This window comes from Dromaius novaehollandiae, chromosome W, assembly GCF_036370855.1.
Source record: "Dromaius novaehollandiae isolate bDroNov1 chromosome W, bDroNov1.hap1, whole genome shotgun sequence".
NCBI classification, from domain to species: domain Eukaryota; kingdom Metazoa; phylum Chordata; class Aves; order Casuariiformes; family Dromaiidae; genus Dromaius; species Dromaius novaehollandiae.
In genome coordinates, this window is record NC_088130.1 from 16,125,938 (window position 1) to 16,145,753 (window position 19,816).

General features: G+C 42.3%; 1 protein-coding gene across 4 annotated transcripts in view; it reads left to right on the forward strand.

Moving 5' to 3' along the window:
* The window catches only part of LOC135324445 (BDNF/NT-3 growth factors receptor), a 201,948-nt gene extending 187,993 nt beyond the window's left edge, over positions 1-13,955 (forward strand). For all 4 annotated transcript variants that reach the window (XM_064500814.1, XM_064500812.1, XM_064500813.1 and 1 more), the window contains 2 exons: positions 9,101-9,259; positions 9,753-13,955. In XM_064500814.1, coding sequence (XP_064356884.1) covers positions 9,101-9,259; positions 9,753-9,938 — 345 coding nt within the window. In that variant the 3' untranslated portion in view covers positions 9,939-13,955. The remainder of the gene's footprint in view (positions 1-9,100; positions 9,260-9,752) is intronic.
* Positions 13,956-19,816: the final 5,861 nt, after the last annotated feature.

The window sequence follows — 19,816 nt, forward strand, 5'->3', positions numbered from 1 at the left end:
ACATTTTCCAGTTTATATAGAGAAATTGTGGCCCTGAGAAAATGAGAAGCAGAAAGCGCCTTTAAGGCTGTAGAGGAGAAGGAGAAGGGGCACAAGGACCTTACCATTGCCTTGTTTATTAGGATCTGGCTGCGAAGTGATGTAATTTTCACCTCTCTCAGCCCCATGCCAATGTTGCTGAGTGGCCACATAGACTTAGACTAGCCTATTGACACTATCAGTGTAGCCATTCCCAACATAAGCCTTGAAGATATATCAAGGTTGTGGTTGTGGTCATATTTCTCCCTTGCTCTTTAGGCAAGTAGAGATAAATCAGCCCAGAGAAGAGCAAGTGCTGCTTTTCTGCGGTAGTGATGTTGCTGGTCTTCCTTGGCATTCCTGCAGCCTTGCTCTCCTTTCCTGATGCTTCCCACTGCAGAGGGTGCATCTCTGAACTCTCTCCTGCAGTCAGTGGTTGACAGATGTTAATTTGGTCTGACATGACTTGCTCAGTGTCATCCAGGTAGTCTGTGAACAAGCCAAAACAGGACATAAAATGGCTGACTTCCCTGTTTCCCTTTTGCACTGACTGTTCAAAACAACCTTTCCCCCCTGTTATTTGATGTGGAAACTCAGTAGATTTGCCCATCTTTCAAAAATTTGTGGAACTAAAGACTCCACTCTCTAACTTTATTGCCTCACATACATGGTGGCTGTTTGCTAATCTTGGTATTTATAAGCCATATGACAAATTAGCCGCCCAGGGAAAGGGAGAGAGGCTATCTAACAAAATTCAAAGGACTAGAACATCTGAGGCCTTTCAACTAAAAAGTGTAGTGCTCCCATGCAGTGTACATTATAGGAAACTTTTGTGGCTCACAAGGGAGAAGTAAAGCTATGAACTAAGCTCTTTCCTTTTCCTCCCCTCTTCTCCTGTGATGTAACTTGACATGATCGATAGACCCAGACATGCTACATTAACCTACAGTAAATTTGAAAAAAAAATGTGGTTTTCCGTGAAAGAAATATTGGAAAGGATTGTGATCTGTAGTACTTGGAAAACAGTTTTCAGACTAGAGATTGGGAGTAAAGATTTCCTAGTGAATTCAGTTGATACGAACTGGCTTATGATGTATGGTATTTGGCTTTCAGAGTCTGCACTAGAGTAACTGCTACCTGTTGATGTTGATTATACCGTTCAGTTAACATCTTATCACACATTACACTTCAACCACCTTTTTTGTAAAAGCTGACAGAATTTAGGATTTTAACTCCCAACAGAGACTTGCAGAGACAAGTTTTCCAAGGCATAGTAGAGGTTACTCTTAACTCCTTCTTGGCCCTGGCAGCCCAGACACCTCAGGGTTACTGGAAAGTGTAATTTGGTATTAGGTATACTGTTTGCTTTAAAAATCAGAAATTCAGTAGTTGTAGTTCATTAATATTGCGTTACAAAATTGTTTTGCTGTTGGCTTGGACACATTAGATGGTCATGCCAGAGCCTGTAAGGATTTTAACACGTTGTGTCAGCTGCTTGGCAGATGGTACCTGATCGTCCCTCAGCCAGTGGAACAACCAGCAGACCCTCAGCTGCTTATGTGGAAATGGTGGTAGGGTACAAGTGATACAGTGATCACTTGTTGCAAAGCAAAATACAGGACTTTTCATGAGCTATGTGTTAGGACTTGCCAGTCATGACACTGGAGTGATTAGTAATCCTATGCTATGGCATAACTTGGTATGCAAAGTTGACAGAATACAAGGCATTTTGGAAAGAAGAGGCCATCGTGGTTCAACATGCCGGCTCTTCTCTGGCTTATTATAATCCCATCTCCCTGTTCTTTCACGAAGGTCCTGAATTCCTGTTTCCAGAAACAAATCTAGATGTCCATTGAACTCATTAAAACACTCTGTTTCAACTTACCATAGTATGCCTCCTTTTGTTTTCACTTAGATTCACATTTATTGTGAAATTACTCTCATTTGAAAGTAAAAGGAATAGTATTCTAAAGGAATAGACTTTCTCATTCCTATACCCTTCATCCTAGGGCATTGAGGAGCGGATTAGCACCTTACTGAACTCCATTATTTTGCAGATTGCCACTCAGTTAATTTTCCTCCCGTGCCTCTAAAATGGAACTTTTCTTTCTTGTCAGAGGTGTGAACCATATCACCTTTTTCATAGCCTTTGTCTGATCTTACCTCAAGTGCACCTCATCTTGCTTTCTGGGAAGAATAAGTTCTCCATAATGCTATAGCTACTACGGTGTATTAATTGTCCTATATTTGTGGCAGACCTAATATGCTCTTGTGTTGTATAAAACACAACATTAGATATAGTTTCTATATTCTTTCAACTTAGCATTTAAAAAGGTCTTTGGAAGATTGAATAGATCATTCAGATATTTTAGTTACATGTGGTGCCTCTCCTCTGTTCCACCCTTTTGGCAGTATTGTTCTCGCCCTTCATAAGCATTGCTGAGTTTCACCAGCAGCTGTACCTTACATGACAGAGTGCCTCTTTTTGTTTGTTATTAACCTGCCATCTACTAATTTCATTTAATGTCTTCTTTTTTTTTTGCATTATGTGAAACTGTGAGTAATTGTTCTTTGTTCGTATTCCCCATATCGCTCATGGTTTCACAGAGACCGATGAGAAGAATTTATCTCCAGTGACACAAGGTTGACACACGATATTGAACTGATGTTGCACAACTGAAGAAAGAAATTGCAGTGTAATAAATGTTGTTCTAGACATCATTTCACTTTTCTGAGAAGATGACTGGTAGAATTAATAAAGAACTTTCAACATGAGTCCCTCTTGAATAAAGATGAGCTAAAATAGGGTTAAAAGTGAAATTGAAAGGACATGTCTTTAGGTATTGGCAAATAATCCACTTTATATCATAATTTAGTAACCTCATGTGCTGGAATGGTATTGCTCGTTACCCAGACTGAGACTGTGAAAATAAAATATTGCTTTTCTGCAGGTGGACATGGCAGGATTGATGATATTTTAAGAGGAGACATTGACTTTGTCTGAAAGGCCAGAGCATGGAAGAAATGAAAATAATAATTACTGATTTTTTTCTTGTGCTGAGAGAAACATTTTCCAGCATTTTATGAGGAAGAAAGAGCAGATGTTCACCAAGAGAAGGAGCGGTTTTCAGTTTTAGCAATAAGACATGATAGTCTTTGCAGAGAACATTTCTTTGCAGTTATATCATCCTGAGATAGGGGAATAAGTCACAAGACCGAAAGATATATAGTGAAAAATACCCTGAAATGCTATAATCTCCCAAATACACTAGATGCATTATTAGGGGTAGATGAATAAAGGAATCCAAAGGTATAGCTTGTTTCCAGCTTGGCAAACTAAGATCCAGCTACAGCAAAGAGACTGAATGTGTACTTGTCACATGAAAGTTAATTGAAGCATATGCTGAACTGAGTTGCTGCTCTCAGGATGACCTCCCTGAAGTGCAAAAGGTCTGTCCTTGGGCAGAGCTGCACTAAGATCAGCCAGGCCCTGTAGAGATGCAGCAGCCAAACCAGACAGGACATGGGGCAGGATCAGGGCTGAAACTCATGGTTTACTTACTCAGGTTTATTCAGCTCACCAAGTAAACAGATTACTTTTATTCTGTTGGCAAAAAGAGCATCACTAGTCTTTAGAGAATGTACAAAGCACTATGTCACGTTATTACAATGTTGCACTGGGGGAATCATGGGAACTTGGGAATTGTGAACATAAATGAAGATGTCTATTTTTCAAGGCAGTGCAGTTGGTAGCTGTAGTTTTTTACTGCATGAAGTCAGAGTAACCGACTGCTTAAAGCTGGAGATCGAAATCATGGGATTATCTAACGTGATGCCTGCAAGTGCTGGTGGTTGGATTTGCTGGCCCCTGTAGGAGTGCTGGTGGATAGGGAAGGTGCAGAACATTTTGATATTTCTATGCATTCAGTCCCTCTGGAAGATGCTGGTGGGGACATTCCTCATCTCATGAAGATATATATGAACAAGGCACCTGCATAGCAGCAAGGGGAGGTTAAACTTCCCTGTAGAGCAGCGGTGGGTGCTCTCCACCTATGGCCACCAGCATTAAATAGGATGAGAGGTCCCTGCTCCCTCTGCTTTGGTCAGCCCCTGCAGCACCCTGCGGCCTGGCTCCGGAGCCCCCAAACCCTCTGCCAAACCCGCAGCTCCTCAGACCTCACCGCTGGTGCAGCTGGGCTGGTGTGCAGCTGGTCAGCATTGCAGAAGTGTGTCCAATCCACTCAGTCCTCCCTTTACCCATGGTGCACGTGGACAAGGGACAAGCCTGAAGCGAATTGCTTGGGTGGCTGCTTTAGCAACATTATTTCTTGTGCCTTTCCCAGCCCTTGGCTTGCATCTTACCTGTGGAGCTCCGCCTCGAGCCCGGTTTCCTCCACGTCCCTGTAGGTCAGTTTCCCTGGACTTCCCTCTGACACAGCTTCCCAGCAGGAGCATGGTATTAAATTTGCTCATTCTTTACAAGAGAACATATCCTTTTGCTCACAAACCTGGGCCAATGGGGAAAGAAATACTTCCAGACTACACTGGAGAATTTCATGAGACAACAGGGCTTTGGGTTCCCATGGTGGCTGGGCAGGAGAGGTTGAAACTGTGACCAGAGCAGGGTGTCGACGGATACATTTTTGAGTGATGCAGGGAAATTGCAGGTTGACGACAGTCAGCTGAGGGCTTTTGTCTGCGGTGGTATTTTTGAGGTGCCACAAAGCTGGGTTTTCACTGAATGTACGGATGGATGTGTACAAACCCATGGCAGCAAAAAACTCTGCCAACAGTATTTTGTACTACAGGCCTGGTTTACTTCTTAGTATAGAAACTTCTGCAGTGGACAAGCTCCATCATTTTGTGGCTGTCCACAAATCAGGAGAAGGAACATCTGAAGCTAGAAACTGAACAAACTTTAACAAACTCTGGAATTAAAACCCCTCCTTCAAAGCTAGGGCATGATACTTGCACCATGATCCTTTCAACTTGATGTTCACAAATAGACAAAGGGAATGTTCAAGGTCTGCTTATCTGGCACCTTTCAAAAGTGCTAAATTCATTTAAAAAATGAGTGCCGAGAGTGGTGACAAGTGGAATGACATTGCATTGTCGAAAATGTAACAACATTTCATATGTGGAACAGAGCGGCAGTTTCCCTTCGGAAGTGTGTCTGTGGAGAGCAGCGTCAGTGATTTGGCGTAGCAGTCTCCTCCCTGTGGATAGTTCGCACACTGCAGAAGCTCGTTCAGCAGGCCTGCTGCTGTTGATGCTAGCCCAATATTGCTAGTAAACAATATGAAGCAGGGCTAGGGAGTGCTTGCCTGCATAAACTGACATTTGGAAGTACCTAAGTCGCAGGAAAGATCTGCAGAAGTGCAATTCTAAGTAAAAATGAACCATCATAAAGAAACTGCCTTCAAATAAGCACCAAGAAAATATACTGTAATTTGTATCCATAAAATTGTCATTTTTGCAGCCCTGCTACAGCTACAGTACAGATTTTAAAGTGATATCTTATTAAGTTAAAAATGTGATGCTTTTAAACCTGTCATAACCCTAGCCAGATTAAATATTAAAGGTGTTGTTTACCTGCAATAGTAGGCTGCTTAGCTCATGACCATTTTAAAAAGATGTGTATCAAGCAGCACTACAGTTACAGTGTAGCATACGAGGGGACTTATCCTGCAGGACGCCAATAATATCTGAGAGAAGTATAGTACTTGCATTTCTTAATAAAGTATGAGCAGAAGGCACCCCCTGAAGCACTGAGCACCTTTCAAGTTTGGTCAATATACTCACGTTTTCTTTCACTAAGCCTTCTGGGGGAGTTCCCCCTAACTTTGCTATGAGCTTGGAAACATTAACAAAAATGCATGCTGCCTCAGCTCACTGCTGTTGTGACACAGCTGTGAGTCCTTGGACTCGTCACTGCCATAAAGACAAAAGGAGCCTCACAGCTGGCTGGTGATTTGTCTCAGACATCCCAAGAACTGCGGTGTCAAGTCACAGGCTTCAGTTCAAGAAAGCGCTGAAGCACATGCTTCAAGTTGTACCTAACACTGCCCTCAGTGCATTTCTGAGCTGAGTAATTGTTGACTCAGTGACCACTGATCGCTAATAGAGAAAGAAATGTGCATTTAGAGAAAGTGCCTTTGGCCAGAGCCTGGCCTGTGTTTTTGATGTGGCTGAACTGGGATCAGAGTTGACGTTGAAGGTGCTCTTGGACCAAGCAGGATAGAAGATGCTCAGCCCGCCACAGGTAATGCCAAGTGTTTCACATCTGTCTTCACTGCAATACAGTCTGGCAAGAAGAAGACCCTTGATAATCATAGCTAACACCTTTTATTGATGCTTTTGCCAAGGGGCTAAATATTATTTTCACAAAGACTCTAAGGCGTTGGAAGTAGCTTGTCTAAGATGATAGAGAAGGGCAGTGATAGAGCTGGACAGACCTCAGGACTTCTCATGCTCCATGCTCTGCCTGGTAAAGTCTTCTGTCTTCAGGGACAGAAAAGGACACCGCTCCGTATCTGGCCATGTGTGCTTGTGCAGGTCTGTGAAGAATGCCAAAAAGCCCTGTGGTTTGTGCTTATCTGTAAATCGAGTTCTTGGTAAGTGTCAGTACTGATGAGTCAGTCTTGCTGTGACTTCAAAGATGGACAACTAGGTCTGTGGTGTTCTAGTTCTGTTTGTTGCACCATCCCTCATTTGGCAGTCATTTATCATCATCGCTCTAGGGGTATTTATTATACTGAATGACACTGAAAACTCAGCACACAGTCCTACCACAACTGCACTGTGGTTCTGTAGCAGGGAACCGTGGGAAAGGAAGATTTGGACAGTGTTGTTTTTTAATTGCTTTTTAAAAATCTGTTAATGTAGGATGTGACAAATAAGAAAAAATAGAGACATATTTTATTGTTTATAGCTTTCATTAATTTTTAAGGAATGACTCAAAGAAATTGCTGAAAACAACCAATTGTGGAGGCTATATGATGAGCAGATCTAAGAGCCATTTTAATATTTAATGAGCCCAAAAGCCTCTCATCACTAATCACCTTTTAATGGCACTTGCCCTTTGGCCGGGTGTATGTGGCTACATGTTTCTAAGGGACTAACTTTTCTGACTTTCTAATGAAATACCACTTGAGCAGGGAGTAACAGTGGTGATTTGGGGCTGTTTGGTTGCCGTGTTCGGTTTAGTTTATGATAATGTGGAAAACTGAAGCTTTGTTTGCATCGCAGCATATTAATATGTTACTTCAAACTCTCTGTGCTGTTGATTGACTTCTCAGTCAAAGACCATTAAAAAATCTGCTGAACGGTGCCTTAAAGCACTTCTGCCTATCGGACAGGTAAACAGTAACATGGAGACGAATACGCCTAATTGAGCAAAGCACTTAAAAGTGTGCATCCATCCCCTGTCAGCCGAGTGCTCGTGGGTATGTTTTTAAGTTCAACTGCACGCAGCAGGAGTTGGGTCCCCTTCTGAATGGCACTTAAGCCTCTGCGCTGCAACCTGTATTGAGTCAGAAGCAAAGCCACAGTGTAGCCAGGACTTAAACTTGGGAGTCCTGCTTTTCAGTTGGCGTCTCGGACAAAAATATTCCTTGCTCACTCGCACGGCATCTCAGGTAGGAGGAGGAGGAGATGTGCCTAGGAATAGACCACATCTATGAAAGTTTTAGCATCACTTTCAATTTTGATGGGATCAGTAGTGGACGTTGACTTGTGGCAGTATAGGGAAAGGGCTGAGCGCTAACAGCTATAGCTGTATTTTTGGTAGGCTACACTAATGCTGAGTTACTGACAAATAGCTGGAAATGGATGTTCTGAGTGATTTAGAAATAATGTGAACCCTGATTGAACTTCTATTGGGTTTTCCTTCCATTTGCTGTTTCAACATTAGAACAAGGAGGGTATTATTTATAACAACATATGTAAAGTCCCACAAGGAGAAATGATATTTTGAATTGACAGAAGCTTGAAAGTGCAAATGTGGTTTCATAACTAAATACATTTTCAGACAGGAAAATGAGAATTAATCAAAAGTTAGATGTCCTTGAAAAAGCTTTCCTTTTTTTTTTTCCTTTCTTGGAAATATTCACAGCTGCCTTGATGCAAAAGTACTCAGAATATCTATATATCTGTATCACAGTAGCTGCACTGGTTACACTGTTTTAGAAGTAGTGGATTTATTCATTGATTGATCCAGTCACAATGTGACATACTGGGAACAATAAATTGTTTAGGAAATAGAAATAAAAGTAGGAGATTGTTTTTAGTTAAATTGAGGTTAAGTAACTCAATTTTAAGAAAGTGTAGCATTTTGAAGAAAATGAAGAGTAGATTAGAGACTTTCAGGAAGGTATTCATTCAGGAAAAGATTCCTAGAGAATTCAGCTTATGTCGATTTGGAACAGCAGTCCATGTCTTACAAGTTATTTATTATCAAGTGACTATATCTAAAGGACTGAAATTTTTGTGAAGCTGTGTAGGACTGGGTAGTTAATGTGGAACAAAATAATTTGAGGCAATCATTAACTTTGTAAAGACAATAACATTGCTTTAATTCATTCAAAATAAGATATTAAACCATAGATTCTGATCCTATTGTGTCATACAGTCAGACCACTGTGTCTTCATGGATCTCAGTTGAAATCACAGAGTTTCTAGGAGAAACATCATTGCAGATTTCATTACATGCATCTTTCACGGTTTCCTTAATTTTAAAATGGAGGGTAGAACTGGTCTAATTTAAAATGGATTAACAGTTTTGGTTAATCAATAATTTTATAGTGCATTCAGTTCCTTGGGTAGGGGGTGCCAAATAAATGTTAGAAATGTTATTCTTCAGAAACAATTCCTTAGGAGATTCTATTGAGAAATCTATCATGCTACTATTTGCTGCTCTGAGAGAGAGGAGTTTAGATCATGGCTTCCTGGTTCTCACAAGCTTAAGTGAATGACCACAAGGAAATGTTTTGCATCCCTTTGTTTAGCATCTTGATACTGTTCCTCATGAGAGTCTGGAGGAATTATTTCTGACTCCTTCCTTTTCTGACTCCTTCCTTCTCAGGTTGGGGGTCACACCATGCTGCCCATCCGTTGGATGCCTCCAGAGAGTATCATGTACAGGAAGTTCACCACAGAGAGTGACGTCTGGAGCCTGGGGGTTGTGTTATGGGAAATCTTTACCTATGGCAAACAGCCATGGTATCAGCTCTCAAACAACGAGGTGTGTATAAGGGAGGGTGGCATTTTAATTGATGGTATGGCTTCTCTGTGGAAGGGACAGCAATAAATATATTTAGTGAAAGCAATAACTTTGATGCCAAGTATTTATGGTATTGTCACGAACACTGTGGTTGAAGTTCATCTTTTTCACCATTTTTCTCTCTTAAGGTGGAAGGATGGAAGTTATTTAAGTAGGACTGGACCAAGTTGGGATGTAGCTTCTTCCTTTGTGTAAGATAGAGTCTATTCTGGGTGTTCAGAAAGACCATGAGGCAATGGAAAGGAGCTTACCTCCCTCCTGAACTGGCTTTGGGTGATTTCTGTTACGTATCGGGACACGTCATTGTTGCAGAGTGGTTGTCCTAAATCGGTCTTCAATAAATTTAAGGAATCTGGAGATCTCTTGAGACTGCTATGAGCAGCTGCCTCTTCTGTGGGTGAGTGCCACATAGTTTGAACGGCCACACTGATCCTTTCTTTGTGATTTTTCATAGGTGATTGAGTGCATCACTCAGGGCCGAGTCCTGCAGCGACCTCGCACGTGCCCCAAGGAAGTGTATGACTTGATGCTGGGCTGTTGGCAACGGGAGCCTCACATGAGGCTCAACATCAAAGAAATCCATTCCCTCCTCCAGAACTTGGCCAAGGCATCTCCAGTCTACCTGGATATTTTAGGCTAATGCCTCCTAGCATTTCTTCTTATGGGCTGCGTGAATGAATGTGTTCAACTGCCGCTGAACTCCATTAAAACGTGTTCTTAACTTTGACAGTATTAATGACAAAGTTGTGGAGAAGCTTTCAAAGGGCAAGCAATGTGCACTTCTCCATCTGTAGACACAGTATTGACTTTTAAGACATTATTGAGACATATCTCTTTTCTCTCTCTCTGTCTTTCAGTTTCTATCATTTTTTTTCTCTCTCCTCTCTTTCTAATCAATTTGGCTTCTGCGTTATTGTAACTCTGCATAGACAAAGGCCTTAAAAACCTGATCTGTTTTATCAGCAGACTCTCCAGTTTGCCCACCACAACTAACAATGCCTTGTTGTATTCATGCCTTTGATGTGGATGAAAAAAAGGGAAAAATATATTTGACTCGAACTTTGTGATTTCTGCTGTACAGATACTGGGAGTTTCTATGGATTCACCTCAATTTTTTTGCTTCGGCATGTGGGTGGAAAAAGAAGACTAGTGTTCTCTACACGAAGCGTATTTCTTGTGGAGATAAAGCCAAATGGAAAGAAAACAGCATTGTGTGATCCACTGCCTGGAGGAACTATGGGATCAGATGGCATCCAACCCCACTAAAAAAACACTGAAACGATTTGATGGAAGGCAAGAGGGAGTTTAGCACTTTCCCTGGAGAGTCTTTCTGAGGAGTAAAGGGATTGTTCAAGGAGGTGCTTGGCCAGCACTTTTCGTTACCAGATACAAGTCTATGGTAAAAGGGAAAAAGATGCTGCCTGCACTGCACACAATTATGTTACATCATGATAAACTAAACACATGCCCTTATTTTGTCTTCTGGTAGGATATTGTCATGCCACTGGTATAAAAATGTTCTCCAGCTCATCTTTGGTAATAAAGGCTGAAGCTAGGCTTATTAATGTACAGTATTAATTTCAGGATTAAGTGTTGAAATAAGGGTTTTGATAAGATAGGACAAGCTATTGATTCTGGGGCAGGTGTATCTTATATTGTGCTTGTCCAGCAGCATATTCCTTCCTTCTTCAATCCTTTTTCTTTTTTTTTTTTAACCGTGCAGCCAAAACTGTGCATGGTCTTTGTCGATTAATGCCCTTTGTGCAGAAACTATCACTCATCTTGTAGTACACCCTATTAGGCATAGCGAACTCATAATGGTACAACTTATATTTCATTAAATGGAGCTAATGGAGGACATTAGCTATGTTAAAATGCCTTTACAATGTTACAGATACAATAGGCTGATATTACATGAGTAATGTAAAACATGGAGATCGCTGGTTATGTTTGAGCCATGGCAGAGAACAGAGTGAGATCCCTGGAGAAAACAAATGTGACTCTGTGGTTATGGCTTACTGTTCAGAGCACACAGACCCTGAGCTTAGCACCACGTTTGTATTGGTACTAGTGCCGTCATTCCCAGCATCCACTCTTTCTTAAATTATTTCTTTTTGGTTGGATGGGCATTGTACGTGTACAGCATTTGCATGGCCACTGTGTTGATGACAACTGCATGGGCATATCTGTTATTTTTCAAACCGGAAGTTGAAGATTTCAAATTTAGAGTTAGGATTATTTTTAATATGAATTCTTACAAATGAAAACCTACCTTACCTATTCCTCAAGACTTTTGCCTCCCTCTGTGAGGGGGCGTTACTGCAAAAAAGTGATCTTTCTTCTCTTTTTCTCATTTTGTTTCTTCTTATTGATATGAGCCAGATCAAAATAGTCCTTCATCTTTGTGTTAGGGGTATTTTATTTAATAAATTAAGCATTTTATTTTTGTAAGTGTTCCCATAACATTTTTAATATATAATTTGCTTGCATATATTATTTATTGAGGCACTTTAGGTTTTTCCTTCAGAAGCTTTTAGAGCTAGTCATAAAGATTTTGAACATTTTTGAAAGAAAAGTCCACTGGACAGTGATGGAGTTTTACCCTTCTCAATGTCATTGAAAAGGCAGCATTACAAATAAACATGACAGTATAACTATAAAGCCATACTCAGTATTTCTTTAATAAACTAGATGTTATTTCGTAACCACTACTGAACTGGAAACACTCAAAAAGCCAGAGGAAGATTCCTACAAAATGGGCCTTAAGATTTTATCTAGACCGTCCTGGAAGTTCACACAGAAAGCTGGATAATGACTGAGCATGCAGTGAAACCCATCCTCTTGAGAATCTGAGTATTGTTTTTTGAAGGATTTTGAAGTTCATTTTCAATATAACAGCAGTGGGAGAAGGAAGGTGTCAGAGCCCGCTGAGGCTGTGCAATGGGAGAGGGTTGCAGGTGGTGGAAGGGGAAGCTTCTGCCTGCTGTGTTCTCTCTCAGTTTCTTAGGAGCTTAAGAAAAACGCATCCAAGATGCTCTTCTGTTGGAAAGCAGGCTCTAGCCTGAAAGCCACCAGGTGGGTTTTGCAAGCACTGAAAGAATGTATACCAAAAAAACCCAACAAACCAACAAAACCCTGAAGTTGTACTTAGTGGCATCTTCTTTTTGATTTACTAGTGAGACTATTAGAGTTTTTTCAGAGAATAAATAGCGTTGCAATGCATTGTGCAATAACATAGCAGTATGTTAAACTTCTAAAGGACCAAATGTTCTTCAGAGCCACCGGTACAGATAACCTTGACCTATATCATGAATGTTCTTGATAGTGCATAAAATGTATAATCAAAGTAGACAAGCTGTTAACTATAGCTATACACATTTTGCGTTTATTCATGAAAAGGTGGGTAAGTGTAGCAGAATGAGCAGAGAAGAAGAAATGTGCTCAAATCACAATACAGGGTGAGTATATGTGGACATTTATCACGCTTGCACTGTCAGCTAAATTGTATACACTGAGTAAATACGACAATCAATCAGGCTCATTTAAAAAGTCTTTCTGGACTATGCTATGAACTGATCATATATATAATATATATTATATATGTGTGTTTACATATGGCATATATATATACACACACACATAGCATATACATGTATGCGTATGTCTGTTGTATTTTATTTATATATGTGCAGACATGCATGCACATTATATACGGGTTGTGTGTATATGTATAAATTTACATACACCTACGTGATTACAAATGATAATTAGAATAGAGTGCTATTAATAAATTGATAAAAGTCTGCTGAGTAACCAAAATCATTTTTTTTCTTTTGATATTTCTTTTTCTATGTTTTTAAGACTCAACTTTTTAGCTGGTGTGCAGCAGAGGAAGTGCTAGAATGCCAGAGATATAATGACAAGCACTTTTTTTTTTCTCTGAACGATTGCATAAAAGCATTTTTACCATTCCCATCTCACTGTTGATTTCTCACAAGGAAATGAACAGATTAGCTTCTGAGCTCCGAAAGCAGAGTTTGATTTACTGTCATTTTTGGGTTTGTTCTATTGTTGTTTTATTGTCCTGGACTAACAGTGCCGCTCCATTAGCATTTTATACTCGTCTGCAGTAACAAAGTAATTCCAAGAATGAGCTGGACTATTCAGACTGCAACACAACTTGTAGGACAATGGTGAGAACGCCGAAATTCAGCAGTAATAATAGCAGCATTTGCCACACACTGTCCTTCACTCGCGATAAAGCTGCAGAACTCAGAACTGTGGAGAACAGATATTAGTAAAGCAACAGCACCCCATGATGCATGATGGAGTGTACCCTTTTAAAAAGGACTTAATTCATTTTGATTTGTAAACCAATATATCAATATATTGTCTACAGTTTAATAAATAACTGGCATTTTTTCTTTCCTTCTTTCTTTCTTTCTCTCTCTCTCTCTCTCTTTCTTTCTTTCTTTCTTCTCTTTCTCTTTCTTTCTCTTTCTTTCTTTCTTTTCTGTCTCTTGTTCTCTCATTTTCTCGTTCTCTCTCTCTGTACCCCACCTTTTTAAGAGATTGTTTTTGTTGTGGTTGATGTAGACTTTTGCAAAACTCTTTGAAAAGGAAAGAAATAACCCAATAAAATGATCAGGTCACTGGATGACTAAGGTACAGTGCATATGTGTTAGAACAAGACTGTCTCTGGGTTGTTGCAGCCTGTAAATGAATTTCAAATACTGCTATAAGGGGGAAGGGGAGTGGGGAGGGGCTGGGGAAGAGACGGGGGGTTTCTAATCAAAGATGAAGGTTTTGATAGCACAGGAAGTTGTATTTTCTTGTTGTCAGGGCTGGGATGAACCACTGCTGCTTTGAATCAAGAGGTCCTTGAAGAGCCTTAGTTAAAACACCTTTGTTTTGGGGGGGCTTTTGGTTTTTTTGCTACATTCATCACAAATATGAAGCAAAAAAAAAAAAAAAAAAAGTCTACATGTTGCAGGGAAAACACTGTGAATTTCACAACAGCAACCAAGTGACTATTTTGCCATCTTTTAAACATACGTCTCAGGAGAAGAAATGGGAAATGATGGGTGTATTATTTTACCGTCTATGCATTCTAGACCAGGTCTATGGGGTTTTTTTGTTTGCTTGTGGAAGGTTCTGCATGACGACCGGCTGGTATTTTATAAACACTGACTACTTTGGGCAAGGATAATAGAAGCTGCTTGTAGTGAGGCTGTTTGACAGGAAAATGTAAGAAAACAGAGATCAATTCAAATTTTTCCAGAGGCCTATATCTTGCAGCTTATATGTATCTTTCTGTAACTTAAAGAAAAGCAGCTAAGAATGTTTTATATACAAGTAATTTAATTCAACATTGATGTTTAATTACATCACCAATAGAGAGAGAACCAATTCATTATGAAATATTTGTCCCAGCCCTGCTCTCCACCTATACTTTATGTATATATATATTTCTAGATATCTCCCTCTTTGTCGCTTGAGATAGAGAGAGGGAGATATCTACATATAAATATAGATCTCTATATTTGTCACCAAACTGTGACCTGGTGTTCAGAGCTATCTTTCTCCTTTCTTTTTTCTGTTGTTTTTTTTTTTATGTGATGTCTCCGTGCAAATATTTAGTGGTTCTTGTTTTGCAGTTTGTTATAACAAGTCATTGCTTTAAGACTTTCATTGCATCTTGGCTGATTTCAAAGTGATGCCTAGGTATCAGTGTTAAAAGTTTTGTTTGTGAATCATGTGACCAGCTTCTCTCGACATGACATGGAAAGTCTCTTGTATTACAGTGTATTTAATAAAAATGATGTCTTACAATAAACAATGTCACCCGAAAGAAAGATACAATGATTACTTTAAAAGACATATGATTTTCATGAAGTGTTGTGTGCTATTTTCTTTTGTTTGAATACCTTTGTTTAGCTCCATTCCATTTGAAAAGACTGAAATTAAGGGAGAGTTTAGTATGCTTAGAAACATGATATATTTGCACTCTAAAACCTTGAATAAAAGCCAGGTCACTGAACTCCTAGGTGAGGAAAGAAGAGTCCCATAGCAATAAGAAAATGAAATATCCCATCTGAATGTACTCTGTTAGGCTCTTTTTTATTCTTTGTTTTCCAAAGCGAAGATCCTATTTGAACACTTACGCATTTGAGGAGCAATATACCTATTTATCTTCTAGGACAAACAAGCCTTCAAGAAATGTGTCCATGCTGGCTGCAAGTAGTTTTCTGGCTTTTTTGCAAAATGTGTCTCTCAAACCACACGCCATTAAAAATGTAGCAGAGCGTAGGGCTGTTCTTTTTAACTCATACCAGTCTGGAATCAAGAGATGGTGAACAAATCTAGCACTAACTCCAAGTCCTCGAAGAACATAATTATTAACATTCGGAACATCATAGAGTGCCTAGACCTCCAACATAGGTTCAGCAGCTTGGTTAAAGATCCCTCCACGAGCTATTGATTTAAACCAAACCCTTCAAGGCTGGAGCAAAACAATACGAGAGCCACCTGATGGCTGCGCCTGCCTCTCTCTGCCAAGAGACCTCGCTGAGATTGGAGGAGCTGCCTATACACGTTCAAAAGGTCAAGGGAAAACGATCCTCTGAGAAGGCGCCTCGGCATCAAGTTTGTCCAAAGCTATGAAAATAACCTTGATCTGCACTAAAAAGCTCTGTTGGCAGCTTGTGTTCATCCAGTGAAAACTGCTTTACCTGCTTTTGAGGTGGAAGCTGGATCCCCTCCAGAGCCGATGGGTTTTGTCGCCATGCTGAAATGAAACACCTCACGGCAGACGACCGGTTGTGATGAAGCACTTTTGGCAGTGGTAGGGCTCGTTGCCTATGGAGCCTCCCGGCGCTGAGCCTGCATCAGCAGTGCCGGGCCACCCCAGTGCTGGGGGTGCAAGGTCCGGGGCGCTCCCCCACGCTTTGCCCTTTCCCAGGGGATTTTTAAGGCATCCACATGCAGGACCAGGTGGTGCCACTTGCGTACAGCCACCCCGTCCCTGAACTAGCTCCGCGTCATGCTGTACGAAGCCGGAGGAACCGGTCCCAGTGGGGCGCTCGACGGCGTCGTGATACGCACATACTTCGGGCTTCTCCTCCCAGCCACCCCGAGGCTTGCGCCCAGCTCGGCTTGCCCCGACTAATAACAGCATCAAAGAGCCATCAGCTCTTCTGGCACCTTTCTCCTGCACAAAATCCACAGGGAGCTGTGAAATACCGAAGAGGCCAGGAGGGAATATTCAGCGCAAGACCTGCTCCTGCTCCTGCTAAGGCTTGACAAACTTTCACAATTGATTTCATGACAGAGAAGTCTTTGTACTAAATGCTTCAAGTGACTGGAAAATCAATCATCTTGATCACTGTATTATTTTAAAAGTGATTCACAGTGCCTATTGACTACTTCAATTAGCATTTTTGTAATGGCTATAATAATTTATTTCCAGATCACTGAGAAAGTTTACATTACAAGCAAGAATGACGGTCCTGGAAAGGACAAAAGAAATCTTGGATATCAGGGGATAGGGTCAGGCAGAATCTAATAAACCAGCCCACAGGCTGGCGTATCATTATTTATGATAAACCGTAGGCTCGGATAGGAAGGACTTCATGCATGAAAGCAGAACGTTTGAAGTGGTCACTCAAAGAGTGACCCACAGTGTTTCTATGTGAAAGGCCCCGTGCTTCAACTCCTTGCGCAGGGTTTGATCTGCACAGCACGGATGGTGCTCCTGCAGCAACTCCCAGCTTTTGAGGGATCAGACATTGTAGGGGTTGGGTCTGTTTTTATCCGTGATGCAATGAATAATAAAAATAATTTCAAAAGAACCTAAACAGAATAGAACATAGGTGTGGAAGAACAACTGTTTTACTTCTGTGAGCTGGTAGTCACATTGCACAAAAAATAGGTACTGCCACAAAAAATCACAAATAAATTATCAACATTTGAACTAAAACTCAGCCCAGATCAGGGACTAACGATGCTGTTGAGAACAGAAGGAGTCACTGCTTGTGCTCTTTCTGGTTGGGGTCTGTACTGAGTGGCACGCAGGGAACGGAGATGGATGGGAGAAGATCAGAGAGCAAACGAACAGACTTTTATTTAAAATACGATGTAAATACTAGGATAAGTCTGTTTTTGCTGTCCCAGTGTGCAAGCTTAAAAACAAACAACAGACACTTGACAAGTTAATTACATGCGTTTTGGGCACTTTTGGTGCAGACAATGACAATGATGTTCCTAGGCCTAGCAGTGGTGTCTTACTGTTCAATGACTGCTAGTCTCAGGGAAGGTCCAGATGTGCCACTCTATTGTTGTGTGTGTGTGTATATATATATGTGTATGTATGTATGTATATATGTATATACATATATATTTTCTTTGGACTGTTTGTTTAAATACCTAAAGATCAGTGCTGCTGTTACTGTTTAGTGTGTGACAGCGTGAACAGCGCAGGCTCTGTGGTTAAATGACCTGGGCTTACCAACCAGCCCAGCTTGCAGCTGTTGGGAATACGTAGGTGATTTATCTGGGATTAGCAGACAATGGGACTATTGACACAGGTGATTCCCAGGGCCAGATTCACACTCCTGGAAACCCAAAGTCGCCCTGTGGAAGGAGCAGGGATGCTGAGGAGTTTAGCACCTTCTGGCTTGCAAATTGAAAGCAATTTACAACTTTTCCTGCTACTTGATGCATCACAGGAAAAAGCAGCTTGTCTGCAGAGCACCTTTCTTTATGCCCTTCTGACCTCTGCTAATAGCCTTAATCCTGGGCACCATTTGAGCTGAAGCTTTTTTCCCCAGCATGCTTTAGCAGGGCAGAGCCTTCGAATTTGGGAGCCTTCAGCCTGGGAGCAGCCGTTTCCTTGCCAGCTGGTGTCACACGACTAAGTGCTCTTTAATCTCGGTGGCTGCCTACTGCGGAGCCGGCAGATGCTCTCGGTGCCTGTGAGCACCGGGAAGCGGCGTTATCCGCGCGCCGGGGAGGAGACGGCAGCGCGCGCAGGGGCGAGCGGCTGAGGCCTCGCTGCGATTTGTGGTCCGCGATGCCCCGCGAGGGTTTACTGCGCCGTCTCGAGGGACGTTGGGAGCGGGGAGGGCAGGATGAAGGGCTCCGCGTGCCGTGCTGGGCACATCCTCGCTCAGGTGAGCCGGGGAAGTGATGGGAAATCGCCTCTTGTCAGGTCCATCGTAAATACTCCTCCGTTCCCACCCTCCGCGTGGCGGTTAATAAACCACCCAGCGACGCAGCTTTATTGCTTTCATGGTCGTGAGATCAAACACCAAGGTATCTGTGCTGGTTTTACTGCCGTGGCTAAATCCGCCGCAGAAGAAGCCGATCCACGTTGCTGCAGAGGCTGTTCGAACACCCCGTGTTGGTGGAGGCACGCGCTGTGTGAAATACCCCTCGGAGACAGGCGCGCGTCCGCGGCCCCTCGCCCAGGTCGCCGACATCCGCCTCGCCTCGCTGCCTTTCCGCCCCTCCCGCGGCGCTGCGTTTCGGGCCCCGGGGCCCACGCGCGCACGCCGCTGGCGGGGTCCCCCGCGCCGGTCCTGCGGTCTCCTAGCAACGAGGGGATAACGGCGAGAGCCGGGGACCCGGTTGCCCGGCAGTGTGCGGGATGTGCGGCGTTTGCGCATTTGGCTTTTGTTGCCGCTGATTGCTATTTCTAAAACTGGCGGGTTTTTTTTTTCTTTTTCCCCACTCACCAAGTAATTTTTTCTCTCCCTGCCCCCGGCACTGAAGTTATTCTATTAGGAGCACTGCTGACATCCCCAGCACCTATAATTAACACCTCAGAAAATCGCAACCCGGAGCTGCGAGTCTTTCAGAGACAAAATAGGACGAACATATGGATCTCGTATTCCCCCTCCCCTCCTCTCCCCCCTCATCCCAGATTTCAGGAGAGCGTGTTTATTCGTCTTCCCGTTTTTTCTCCAAGCCGTTACATAAGAAGGAAAGTCTCTGCAAATAACCCGTCGGAAATGCAGGTCATCCCTTTCCATTTATGTTTCTTCCCACTGCTTCGTGATTTGGGGAGTTGCGTTGACAAATGTCATTAGCACCAGTCGTTTTTAACAACTGGGAGCCTAAAGAGGCTCGAACGAGCGAAAGCAGATGGCAAGTAAACATGGTGCCTCCGACACCACAGAGGCCACTAAATAAATATGCACTTTGCTTGCTTAAAATAACACCTATTGGCAGTGGGGGACTAATCGCCCTGGCAAGGGCTGCACGCTCTGCAAGCTGCTGCGGTGCTGCTTTGGCTCCCCTCGGGCCGTGTAGCCCCAGCGCGGGCGCCCGCGTCGGGACCGGGGCAGGGAGCCATAGCAGTCCCAGGTCACGGCATTTTCCCGAGGTGTGCAAAACTCGGGAGCAGTTTCGTAGTAGGATATAGGTTGCTTAGAGGTTATTTTCAGACCAGACTTATTGCTAAAACCTACTCGTAAATGTGACTCGGGAAAGGGCTCAAAGATGGCTTTGTGGAGCCAG